The 13,483-nt window shown below is 33.1% G+C and overlaps 2 protein-coding genes across 2 annotated transcripts; both read left to right on the top strand.

The window, feature by feature from the left end:
- Nucleotides 1-2,602: 2,602 nt before the first annotated feature.
- Nucleotides 2,603-5,316, top strand: LOC134250398 (uncharacterized). Its single transcript, XM_062732750.1, has 3 exons — nt 2,603-2,722; nt 4,892-4,987; nt 5,161-5,316. The coding sequence occupies exons 1-3, from the start codon at nt 2,603-2,605 to the stop codon at nt 5,314-5,316; spliced, it is 372 nt and encodes a 123-aa protein (XP_062588734.1).
- A 2,741-nt stretch (nt 5,317-8,057) lies between these two features.
- LOC134250397 (uncharacterized) lies at nt 8,058-12,507 on the top strand. The gene is made up of 4 exons (XM_062732749.1): nt 8,058-8,146; nt 8,946-9,029; nt 9,234-9,414; nt 12,407-12,507. The coding sequence occupies exons 1-4, from the start codon at nt 8,126-8,128 to the stop codon at nt 12,505-12,507; spliced, it is 387 nt and encodes a 128-aa protein (XP_062588733.1). The 5' UTR covers nt 8,058-8,125.
- Nucleotides 12,508-13,483: the final 976 nt, after the last annotated feature.

The following is a 13,483-nucleotide window of genomic DNA, read 5'->3' as shown; positions in this document are numbered from 1 at the left end:
AGCTTACTTTATGACTTCGACTTTTCTATCGTCAACTTTCTTTGTGTATGCAGCATATACTCGCACCATTATCAACATTATCACTTTCATGGGGGACTTATGTCCTCTAGCTTATTCGATATAAAGAAGATGTTTGTCATACAATTTTTTTATGCGAGCTAAGCTCCTGACAATAAAGTTAATAATACAAGGGTACTTACAATTAATATCGTTAAAAGTCAACATATGGCCAAATCTATGGCAGATTCAAGGTTAAGTTAACCATAAACCTTACCCTGAACTGGTTTGCAAATGCAATCTCTCGTTGGGTCTAGTGTTTGCTGATGGCTTTCGTACTAATTGATAGACCATTTTCTTCATACCTTCTTCAAATGTCTATGGATTTTTAAGAGTCTTTATGTGTTCTGCTCAAAATATTTTTTTCATTGCAATTTTGAGCACGATTACTCTTACTCATATTTAATTCATTAGAATGGTATTTTGAAGAGTTCTTTGGATTTGAATACATGTTTTACTAACATTTATTTTCATTTATCAGGATCAAGGTATAGTGCATAAAAGAATATGAAAATCGATTAAATAAGATATGCTTCTTTTAAAAGGCTGTTTGCTTGTATTTAAATCCAAAAAAAAAAAAAAAAAAATCAAGAAGACGAGGAAAAACTACAACCCTTTCACAACTTGGGAGATCATATATTGCTTATACCGTTTAGCGGGTATTTTATCAAGGTGCTAACTTTGGCTTATTTTACCAGTTTTGTAGTAAGCCGCTGAAAGGATCACTTCATTATAAATAGGGATTTGACCTATAGGACCGGGCTTGGTTTTTTCTCTACAAAAACCTTGTCGGTTTCCGTTCTGATTAATGGCATTAGGCTGAATACATATAACAATTTGTTTTTCCTAAATCTTTTTTCAGCGAGTAGAGGTATGAGGAACCCTTTCATTGATTTCCTGAGTTTGTTATATCAAAATGTAATAATTGATATTTGTCATAACTTCTCAATAAGCATAATGGTAATGTTTACTGCCTCTGAAATTCTATTCTTTATGTCTAGGCAATTTTATCCGTGAATGTAGTAAAACATTCCATTAATGTATGCAAATTATATAGGCCTAAATCAAATCCGAGGACTACAGTTACTGAAATGTATGTAGCCAAAATCAATGTTATTAAATCCTAAGGAATATATACAATTGACATTCATTGCAGCTCAATGCTGCCAAATGTACCTGTATTAAGTAACACAGAGTGAGTTATTCTTGTCCTCGGAGAAAGTGTGCTTATACTGAGGTTTGTTCCGCCTGACTGACAACTGTACATTGGATTTTCACGATTTGATATCTCTTTCGTGTTTCTTATATCAAGAATGGGCATGCATAAAGGATATATAATTGAAGGAAAATACACAAGGCTATAAAAAATATATAATTGGCTTTGAAAAGGCAAAAATTTAAAAGTGTGGTACCAGGTGAATTCGAACCCCGACTTTAAAATGTTAGTGTGCAGACTACAATAGTCAGCGTATATATCAACTGAGCTAGTCTGACTATATCATTAACCGGTATAAATTTGAAGCAGATTATCAAAATCAGGTTTCCTTATTTTTTGTAGGTTTTTTGTGAATTTCGACCCTAGGGCAGGGGTGCCCCTAAAAAAATCCTATCTTAAATTAATCCTTACATCCAAACCTATGAAAATATCACAATTTTATTTAGGGGCAGGCCTGCCCTGAAGGACTTCTAGGCCAAAATTCATGCAAAAATCAACACTTTTTCGGACAAAATGGTGTTAAGGCCAACTTTGGAGGTGTATTATAAAGAAATAGATAATAAATTTAAGGTATAAAATACAAATTTGAAAAATTTAGACATATATACGGTAGAAAACAACAAATAATGATTAATTATTCAATGTCACTTTTTCCGGGAAATTGTTCTCTCCTATAGGTCAATTCTTTTGTCAAAGCGAATACATCCTTTTAATCGCCAAATTTGACTCTTCATTATCACTACTGATCATGAATACAAGAAGCATTACTTTAAATAAATTCGATTAATCCGGTGAATTTGCAGTATATAATTAATCTGGTTTTATATATATTTAAAGGTTAGTGTAAATCGGTATTCAAACACATTAAATGTACGTTAACTTATCTACAAGATGAATTTTCTTTCTTTTACATTGTCACAAAAACTATGTCCGCCAAAAATATTTCCTCCAAAATTATTGGCATATCTTTGAAAGTAAAATTCAAAATTTTACACACGCTCAAGAAACCAGCTATTCGGTATTGGATTGTTGAATACTTTTTTGAGATAATCTAATTTAATTCAATGCTTAATATATTTTACTTTTCAGGCCTTCTATTTAAGTTTCTAATTCGGCTACAGTCTGTGGGTAAATGTTTAATATATTTTGAAATATTATAAAAATTTATTTTCTTTTAATAAAAAAAAATTCAAACTGTCCGCAAAAAACACAAGATGAAAATACTTTGAAGTGATAATTTTCAGATTTACCTATTTCTAAGAGTCATTTTGGCGCTACATAAAATATGAATGAGAAGATGACGTTTTCTCATTTTCTTGTTTGATAGACATGGCACCTACAACGGATGCTTCAACTCAGTCTGTGGAGAACGCTTTAAGATGCATTTTCTGTGACAGTGTGAACACAGTGGATGCATGTGTAGAAGAGAGGCTTTGTGCTCCAGGACAGGTTTTATTTTCTGAATAGTTATTTGGACTTAATTGCTCTTAACAATTGCTATTTTCTTTCATTTCCTGCATATGAAGTTGATATACCTCAGTTGATTCGATTCGCAAGAGCATGCTCTACGTATGAACAATTTCTAAAAAGGAGTAAGTTATCGACAAACAAGTTGATGAAATGGGATTATCAGCTGTCTCCTTTAAATTCATCATTTCGTAAGTTCTACGGACAATACAGTGACCTTTACAGCAAATACAATTTATCATTGAGTCAAATGCTGACTGACGTTTTTCATGCAAGTCTGTTATTAACCAACTGAATTGACAACGACAGAGAAAAAAAAAATTCTTGAGAAAAAAAAAAGATGTTTGTCTATAAACGAAGGATATGGAGGTAATGAATAGTGTTCAATATCACAGTCCATAAAACAACACAAAATAGTAGCAGAGCAAATACGGACTTTCAAAACATTGGAGGTGGGATCAGGTGCCATGGAGGAGTGAGCATCCCCTTCCGACCGGTCACACCCGCCGTGTGCTCCTTTATCAATTTCATCGAAACCTTCACACCCATTCAATAGATCATTAACTTCAAAGAAAAGGCACAAAGATTTACTCAAGATTAATTTATTGTATATTGTTTAACGTCTCTCTCGAGAATTATTCACTCATATTGAGACGCCACCACTTGCCGGTGGAGAGCTGCAAATTTTGTCCTATACCTGGCACTCGGGATCATTGAGCAGGGAGGGATCTTTTTCTTGTCAGTACCTTCTGCCACACGAGAACTTCGTTTATACGGTCTCATTTGAAGGACCGGTCTCCACGTCAGAGAGAGATTTCGAACTCGCGATGTAAGGATCAACTCGTTACCTCGCAACTCTAGAGCAGACGCTCTTATCTTCGCGTTACGGTCATTGTATCGACCATAGAACTTACGAAATGATTACTTTACACGAGACTGCTGATATTGTTGTTTCGTCAACTAGTTTGTCAATAATTTGTCTCGCTTTAGAAATTGATTATACGTAGAGCATGTTCTTGTCTATCGATTGTGGAGATAACGAACAGTATTCAATATCAAACGTCCATACATTTAAAACAATACAAAATAGGAACATAGCAAATTCGGACCTCCAGAACATCGGAGGTTGGGTAAAGTGAAATGGAGGTGTCAGAATCCCCTGCCGACCGATCACAACCCCCGTGTGTTCCTTGTCATGATCGGGAAATAACGCAAAAATCTATCGTCAATTCAGTATATAAATAATGAACTAACAATAAGTATGAAAAGAGTCAGCATTTGTTTCAATGATAAATTGAATTTGCTAATTATGTCATTGTATCAACCGTAGAACTTACAAAATATAAGGACTGTTGATATTCTGTTTTCATCAACTTGTTTGTCAGTGATTTACCTCGGTTTAGAAATTGTTCATACGTAGACCATGCTCTTGCGTATCGAATCAACTGAGATATGTAAAGTCTGCAGGTGATGAAGGTATATTGCTGCATAAGTATGGGAAGTTCACAATAGAAAAGTAAAAGTCATCACGTTTATTATAAGCTTGGTTGTTATATTACCATTAACGTTTTTCTTTTCACGTAAAATTTCCTAATATGAAACAGATGTGTCAGACTCCGTGGTTTCTTTGATCTTAAGCTCACCAGGATATATCGTACCGACTTAAGAATGGAAATTACCATTGATAATTGACAATACGTCCTTGATATCCCGGTATCTAAACGTCGTCTTCTTTTCACTCGTAAGATTTTGCACAAATCCTTCTTCATATGATTACAAAAAAATAGGTCCACTAATAACGGGGTGCAATTGGTACCCATGGAAATTTCAATCGATTGTTGGAAGACGTCTCCAAAAACCACATAGATATTGTCAATCAGAAATTCAAGCGTCTTTTCGATGTCAACTTCAGAGAAAATGAATGTACAATCAAATTGTTTTTGCCAAAATAATTTTGCAAATGACCAATAAAAAAGTTATTTAAATTGAGTAGGACAAAAGGAAGACGATCTTAACATTTTATCCTTCCAAAACAAGGGTGGTTTTAAATAAATATAAAATACATTCCAAATTGTTTTAATAATCAACTCAGACGTATAAAACACGTTCACAGTGAAAATAATTACCGCAATTGTTTAAAAATCTTTTCAGTATTGTTACCTTGACAAATACTCTGTGTTTGTTAGAGATGCTGAAGGCAGAGAAAAGGAAGTCATTAAATATAATGCAGGATGCCGAAGCTCTTCGGTAAATACTTAGTCAATCACAATCATTAGATATGTCAATTTATTCAATCAATTTTTTTTTTTGCCGTAGAAAAGTTAAAAATATTGATATGTTCTAATCAGTTTTTCTTTTATCTTTCAAATATCCTTTACAATTTTGATGGAAAATATTATCTCAAAAGATTTTATTCTTAGATTTGTCATTATGCGCAATGCTTACATGAAGCAATTCTTGCTGAAAGAAATCACTCAATTGGAACGAGAGAGATCATGGGTGCGGCTCATTGCACACAGTGTTGCACCACAGATAGATGTAATCTCAACCTTTGCGACTGTAACTATGATTTTTAGAATTTATCAGCTTCTTTACGGTATTTCATTTTTTGAGCAACTTTTTGGTTCATCAAAAAAAGGAAAGAAATCGTATAATGATCAAAAGAAAACAAGGAGAGAATCGAAAATAAAGAATCAGTTAAATTAGTTTTTCTGCTCTTTCATCAGCCTGTCTTTTAACTATGGGTTAGGGCGGGATCTCACTGGCTGCTCGTTATTACTTATCACTGTCACAGTGATTTGATTCATTGATCCAATTTATAAGATAAAGTAAAATTGAAGGTCGGTTTAATGTGCGGTTTTAGGTAACATTATCTTTCCCGATCGTTTATCATCTTGACTCATGGATTTGCAGTCGCAGGTTCTTCCAACTTTCTCTTACTAGTGAGATTTTTTTTTAAACATAGGTCATTTTTTTTAATTCGTTTTCCCTTTATTTTAAAGGAAGTTCTTTCTCTTAGGCCTAAATGATATCTTCTCTTTATGTCTTCCAGAAAGTCAATCATGAAGTGACAATTAACCAGTAGATTATCTTTATTGATATATCCAATATATAAATATATGTCCCACTTGTCTGTTTACGTGGAAGTGTCTTACAAGCACAACAAGTTTGCATTGGTATGTAGTCTGGATCCATATACAGGATAAAAATTTTCATAATTTTGAAGTCCTGTTCTATAGTTAGGATGATGTTTGAACTAAGGCAATCTCAAATACAGTCTAGTAAGCATGCATAGTTCTCATCTGCTTATTTGTTAAACAAATTTTTTTTATAGTTTATTAAAGTATCATTTGACAAATGGTCACAACACTAACCAGACGTTCATAAAATCCTTTCATCCATGATTTCATTTCCACTATGAATTGCCACTGAATCTCTTTATTTGCAATATAACTTTAGACATCTTCATCAGACATACGTGTTTTCTGACTCCTTTTCAACAGCAGGCTTTGAATTTTGAACTGAACACTATTACCGGAAATAATTTGTTTTGCCTTTCATCAACGCGCAATAAATATCCCTAGTCTTTGTAAACACTGCTCTTTAAACATGTCCTACTTGAGTCTCAAGATGTTTGGCGTTTACTACCAAGCATATAAATACATGTACACAAAAGAAAAATCCTTCTCAGGCAATTTGGGCAACCTTGAGTTTTTGAGCATTGATAGATTGACTAATTGATTGTGAATTGATAGATTGACTAATTAATTGAGCATTGATAGATTGACTAATTGACTGTGAATTGTTTTACGTCCCATTCGACAATTTTTCACTCATTTGAGACATCATATACAGATGAAGGGCTTCAAATTTTGACTTAACTCGACACACAGGGTCATTGATAAGTGAGGGGACTTTATCGCGTACTAACGCCTGCCGTGTCACCTTTCTCGGATTTTAAGATCTCATCCCAAGGACCCCAACTTTCACATCAAAGTGCAGAGCGCATGTCGAAGGCGAAGGAAAAGTTTTTACCTATTTTTCTTTCCACTTAGGGCAGTCGCTGCCGACATTCCAAATACTTAACGAATACGAAGTGAGCGATTTATCGACTGCTGTACCTCGAGGTTTTTTGTGCATAAGTCCCGAATTATTACAACTTTAATTTGTCCCAGTTGAATATATGTATTTTGAAACTTCGTGGTCTATCTCCTGGTTTTACTTTCTCTTTGAAAATCTTTTTTCTGCGCAAATTCTTAATTTTGGCTTCTTGGAAATGCAAAAGTTGTTCCTGTATCCTCGTTTGCAGTTCCATCATATGGTCTTTTCTTGGGTTATTTGATTTTTCATTTTCAGTGTTTTTCCAATTGCATCATGCTCCGTGTTTGTTCTGCTCCTATTTTGCTATTTCGCTATCTTCATTTAATTAGTCAATTTCAGACTTGATGTCACTTTTCCTTCTCAGGGAACGGAAAGTTCTTTAATAGTTTCCTCGAGTTTAGAACTTACTCTCATTACTGCCTCAAGAAAAATAGAATCTCTCTTAACTCGGTTGTCATATTCCCTCTTCAGCTTCTGAAAAAAATGCCTTAATCTTAACTATGTCTTAGATCAGCTAATTTTTGTACCTTTACAAATTTTATTCAAGTATGAAGATGACATTTTTTTTTCTTGGTAATTTCCTAATTTCAGGATCAATTATACCACAATCACAATTTTCATTATCTTTCTTCATCACATGGCAATTAAAGTCAAATACCAAATTCATAAGTGTTAACAATCTCAATACCATCACATATCTCAGATGTTCATTAGAAATGTATTTTCTGATGTGTTCGTGAGTGCAAAATAATCAATGATTCATATATTAACATAACCGTCAACGTAGTATGAAGAAACATCTAGAGATAGAAATCTCTGTGAAATCATATTTTTATATATTTTAGAGAATGCGTGATATTCATTCAAGTAATGATTATAACTTTAGATTATACATAATAATACTTAATCTATTAAAACAGAAAAAATAGTTGCTTTGGTTTATTTTCAGAAAGATCTATGATTTTTTTTTAAAAATAGTTGTTAATATCTGTACAAAAAGCAACTGTATCAATTCTTCCATTCTTTCTATATAAGATTGCTTTTCCAATTTTGTTAAATAGTCTTTCGTGAAAAAAACTGCCTTCAAATGAAATATATGAAACACGCCTTTGGAAATTAACTAGTCTTTATCCTATTCATTCCTATTTTCCTGGTGTGTGTCATAATTGCTATTTGGAGTCTGATCATCATCATACTTCAAGTTCTTTACGGACAACAGGCTCTGGTGCATTACGATGTTATGCTTGTTCAAACATAGAGGATCCTAACACCTGTCATGACGTCATGTATTGCCAACCTAACGAGGTGAGTTCTATTGTAACGCTCCTCTTTCTCGTGTTTAATGAACATGCAGAGTACTTTGACTACAAATATTTAAGTCTGAATGCTTGAATAAATACAACTGAGAAGAATTCATGTGAAATCCAAATTTGTTCTGAAAATCCTTCACAAGAGTAACTTAAGGCGCTTAATACCAGAAACGTTGTTAATACGGGAAAAATCAGACTGATCGTTACTAATTGATATGAATAAAACTGACACAATTTTTAACGGTTTTCTAATTTCTTAATGGTTAAACAATGGCGACAATAAGTATCACAAATATTTTAAGCAAAAAAGTAATTATGTCATTTTTTTAAATAACGAAATATCTTTGTGGTACTTTTAGATGCTTATATATTTTAGAACGTAAGAATGTTGAAAATACTGAATATCATTCTCATTTTCATGATTATGCAGAATGAATTTCCTCTAAAATTTATTTTATAAACAAATACGAAATCTAATGTTTTTTATAAAAAGTAATAGTTTCCCACTTTAAAAAGACAAGGGGGCATATCATTTACCAGAAAATTATTTCCAAAGAAACTTAGGGAACATACGGTGTAACTTGTCCTATTTTGTTCTTTTAAGCATTTACCTATGACAAAATGTCACCATTATCTATATTAAGACAGATCTTATATTTTTTTCATATCAAAGAAAAAATTAATTGTAAATTCCGAGACCTTAACGTGAGATCTTAAGTTTAATTATTCAAATGTAACTGAATTATTTGAGGAAAATGAGTCCATTAAATGTTAAATCCTCATATATTTTTTAGAACTGTTTAATCACCAAAGAAATGCGCATTAACCAAGACGGATCTTTAAGTCGAGTGTATCAACAAAGATGTGAGAGAAGACAGGTAAATTCATGAATAGACTTTTACCAATTATAATTGAAAAAATATTTTTAAATATTTGCTAGGTAAATGTCACATACATTTGAATAATTCATACGGATATCGACAGAGTGAAATGCGAATGAATTAATTCACAATTCCATGAAAAGTGCTAAAAGAAAATCTTAAAAAGGAATACACAAAGTTTACTTAATTATTTTGTTTAAGTTGTGCATAGCTGTTCATGAACATAACAGAATGCCCACCAATACACCTGAAGCCCAAACTATCATCAAACGGACGCCGCTCCCAATCCTAAGGTCGATCTTGTCTCATCGTCGCAGTCACAACTTGATACAGATTGCTGCGAATTGTTGCGATGCTGATTTTTGTAACAATTTAGCTTTTGGTAAGTGATGTATAAAACACCTTTTTTATTGAATACAACCCTGAGACTTCAAAACCGAGTTAATTTTATTGGAGATATAGTTACAGTTAAAAAAACAAAACCAAGCTGCAAAACTATAGCTGTCTGAGTAAGACAATTCGTGCAAAATCATGAATCTATCTGCTATTAAACTAAAAGTCAATTGGACTTACGAATACTAGTACCTGTATCAGAAGCAAATGAACGCCATCTATAACTAATGTTATATGACTTTTTGGCAAGATTTGGGAGAAACGCCAGTGTTTTATGTACGACTTGTTTGATTTTAGGAACTCTTTTGTTTTAGGAGATCGTTTTATGTATGTGAATTCGTTTTATGTTTTGGAGCCAAAACTTGTGTAATATAAAAACTCTCATCCTGTTAGTTTTTCCTTTATTAATGGCGAAAGGGGACTGGCTAGCAGACAAGAAGTAAATGCCACATTGTAAGACTGTCAAAATAATTACGTTTTAGCAATTTTAACAACTATAGAGGTCATAATGCTTCCAACTGTCCAACAAACAATGCAAATATATCATTTTACATCAACGAATAGTGGATACTAAATTTATGTAGTGAGGTAAGGTACGTCAAGAAAACAGATTATGTGCAGAGCAAGTTTATTGCAGAACTGCACTCGACAGGCACTCTAGAGGAACCAAAAGGGAAATGTATCTGGGATAAAAACGCTTATAAATGGAATATCATTACAGATAAAATTAACTGATCGTATGTTTTACGTCCCATTCGAGAATTTTTTTGTCATATAGAGACGTCACTAAATGCCTTCAAATGTCATTTACACGACACCCAGGAACATTTAGCAGTAAGGGTTTCTTATTATGCCACCGCCTGCTGTGAAACCGGGTATTGGTTCTTAAGTTTCGTCTAAAGGACCCGCAACTATTACTTCAAATTGACGAGTGCATGGCATTGAAACAGTACTGTTGCTACCTTTTTTATCGAGTTAGGGCAGTCGTGACCGAAATTTGAACTCACGACCTTCTGATCAAGTACCAAGCGTTCTACCGAATGAGCGGAGAGGATACAAATAGATTTTTGAAGGTTTGGCGCAATACAGGAAGGCTGAAGATTATCATTGTTGTTCGTGGGGGACCAATGTTGATTTTGTAGGTCGTCATTTCTCAGGAATTTTAATCCCCTTGAACAATTATTCCACACAATTATTTATTGAATCTCTTGAATATCTTTCACCCACAAAATGTCGTCCTACGAGCCATCAAAATTATGCTAACCCACGAACACCCCCATCCCAAATATAGAAATATAATGACTCCACTGTATTGTTAGTGAACAATGCTACTCAAGTTCCTTGCTTTCTAATTTTGTTTGTACCTGGATATTCTAAATACTAGATTGTATATCTTCTTGAAGAGTTATCATTGCTCTCATGTGTATAACCATACATGTATGTAAATCATATTCATGTACTAGTATTTAAGCTCATGTGCGTTATTGGAAGATATTTTAATGGTGCAATTCTGAATGCTGTTAAGAATCAATATTAGCTTTCTTTTTTATTGAAATTAATCTACAGCTTGTTTTCTATAAATGATCCCGAACACCATATTCATTATTTTGTAGATTTCACAATTGATGAATTCGACACAAGCTGTTTATATTATGCCCTGAAACAGTTGCATAGATGCAACTGTTAGGTATATGATTACGGAATTGGGGGGAGGGGAACAAAACATATGATTGCGCCCATGACAAAAGGGTCCTTATGGCATTTTTGCTAAAACAGAGAATTAACGTCATAAAGATGTGACGTTGCAGACTGACGGTGAACTTCGACGCAGATTTTTTTTTTAACCACGTGTTTTGACGTTTGACGCATCCAGAGTTTTTATCGCTGTTTCCAACATGTGGAATTTATTTTCATTTATAAATTAATTTAATCAATATCTGAATCTCCTAATCCACTGATTTTAATGGATATAAATAAAAACATTTAGAACTGGTTTCTTAACAAACATTATTAAATACGTCTCTATAATACCAATAGTTTAATTTTCTACATGCGTAATTAAATGTATAGAAGCTGTAGACAAGATGTTTTCTGATAGGACTTTGAACCTTTATACTCTAGATAAATTTTATTTACATATTTATACCATTTTTAGAATACATCTTAGACAGGGTATATTGTAAAAAATATTGCAAAAGAAAATTGTCTTCCTACTTCTTTGAGATCTCAAATATACATCGCGATCGCGTCGATCACATGTTAACATTGATTCATCGGTGCATACTACTTAAACTGTTGTTAAATTGTTTGTACAAATGTTGAAACTAAACATACATCTTCCACTTTTTTTTTTTTACAAATCTAGCAAGAATGTGTAAGAACGATAGTCAAGATTATTTGTATTTTCTATAAATAAAAATAGGAGAGATAACTCTGATGTCAACAATCGATGTAACAGGGGTACCAGACAGGGACATTCATTATTTTAATTGCGTACTTTTTCACATTTCAGCTGCATGTTCGCATGAATTTTCCACCGGATTATAAAAGAGATATATTATACAAACACGTAGTCATACACAGCCATATATTCTTTTTCAATGATAATAAGTTGAAATAATGATTTTATGTATATGAAAAAAAAAAATCTTTTTTTTTTTAAATGATGTCAAAATATAGACAATTTAAGAACTCTTCCATTTTACCAGATATAAGAAAAGATGAAGTTTCTTCAATTTTAATTTATCGTATCTTTATCAAAACTTTTTACAAAATCTCTTTCATATTAGACATGGGTCCAAAAACGAGTCCACAAGCGACTTCAGCGCCGGACAAATATTTATGTTGTTAGTAGATTAATTGTCATTTTACTGCAGAAATTTTACGGACAAATGGTAATGGAATGCTTTTGGAGTCATGTGCTTTCGCAAGTTTTGTTAAAGGTATCATTTCCTCAAAGATTTATTAATATTTTCATACAGCTTTGACAACAGGGACGATGACAACATCTAAAGAAACAACAATAATTCCCATACAGACAACAGCTCCAGCTATGCCGATCCAGGGAGCTGTTATTGGATAGAGATAACATGTTTAATTGGTATTAAAAGTGCTGATGAAATACCATGCTATATTTTTTTATGGCATATCAAGGTGTGCCCATTTCAGGTATTAGAAAACCAACGCAACCTGTCACATGATTTCTATCATACTCATACTCAAAATTAACTACAATTAACATAAAAATATTATCTTAGGCTGTTTTTTGTTTGCTGTTAAATGGCCCTCCCGATATATTTTTTATTTCATTTGGCTGTCAGGGAAAGAATGAATCTTGCAGCTGTTGCAGAAAAAAAATGAAAGTTCTTTACTGCATGACTGATACTGTTTATTCATAATTATACGCGATGAATTAATTTTCGCGTTATTTCGCGAGCAGCATTATTCGCGAGATTGAGCAACCCGCTTTTACATTTATGGTGCTAAACTCCATGTACATTCTCATTATTCTCGCGCTTTGGCGTTAAAGGTCTATTTAGCGATATAAATTACTGGCGAAAAATTAGGAAGTTACAGTGACCGGCGATAGCTTCTCCTAAGTATGAAAGATATAGAGATAACGAACTATAGTATAGATCAAAGGTCCATGAAATAATACAAAATAGGAGCAGAGCAAACAAGGACGTCCAAAACATCAGAGGTGGGATCAGGTGCCATGGAGGAATGAGCATCCCCTGCAATTAGTATGAAAAACATAAGTCAGCATTTTACTCAATGTTAAATTGTAATTTCTGACAAAGTCATTGTATCGACCATAGAACTTACGAAATGATGAATTTAAACGAGACTGCTGATATTCTTTTTTGTCAATAATTAACCTTGTTTAAGATATTGGTCATATGTAGAGCATGCTCTTGCATATCGAATCAACTGAGATATATACTAGTAAACTCCGTATGCAGATGATGAAGGTATATTGCTGCATAAGTAAGGCAAGTTGACGACAGAAAAGTTAGTCATATCACGTTTATTATAGCGCTTGGTTTTTAGATAATACT

This window comes from Saccostrea cucullata, unplaced genomic scaffold, assembly GCF_032062105.1.
Source record: "Saccostrea cucullata isolate Sc308-1 unplaced genomic scaffold, CSIRO_AGI_Scuc_v1 ctg102, whole genome shotgun sequence".
NCBI classification, from domain to species: Eukaryota; Metazoa; Mollusca; class Bivalvia; order Ostreida; family Ostreidae; genus Saccostrea; species Saccostrea cuccullata.
The sequence above is the reverse complement of the archived record's forward strand: the minus strand, read 5'-3'. Positions and strand labels throughout refer to the sequence as shown.

Coding starts and splice junctions, on each gene's coding strand:
- LOC134250398 (XM_062732750.1), top strand. CDS start 2,603: ATGGCACCTACAACGGATGCTTCAACTCAGTCTGTGGAGAACGCTTTA. Junction 2,723..4,891: donor GGCTTTGTGCTCCAGGACAG/GTTTTATTTTCT, acceptor AAATCTTTTCAG/TATTGTTACCTTGACAAATA. Junction 4,988..5,160: donor CAGGATGCCGAAGCTCTTCG/GTAAATACTTAG, acceptor TTTTATTCTTAG/ATTTGTCATTATGCGCAATG.
- LOC134250397 (XM_062732749.1), top strand. CDS start 8,126: ATGTATTGCCAACCTAACGAG. Junction 8,147..8,945: donor TGTATTGCCAACCTAACGAG/GTGAGTTCTATT, acceptor TATATTTTTTAG/AACTGTTTAATCACCAAAGA. Junction 9,415..12,406: donor TTGTAACAATTTAGCTTTTG/GTAAGTGATGTA, acceptor ATTTTCATACAG/CTTTGACAACAGGGACGATG.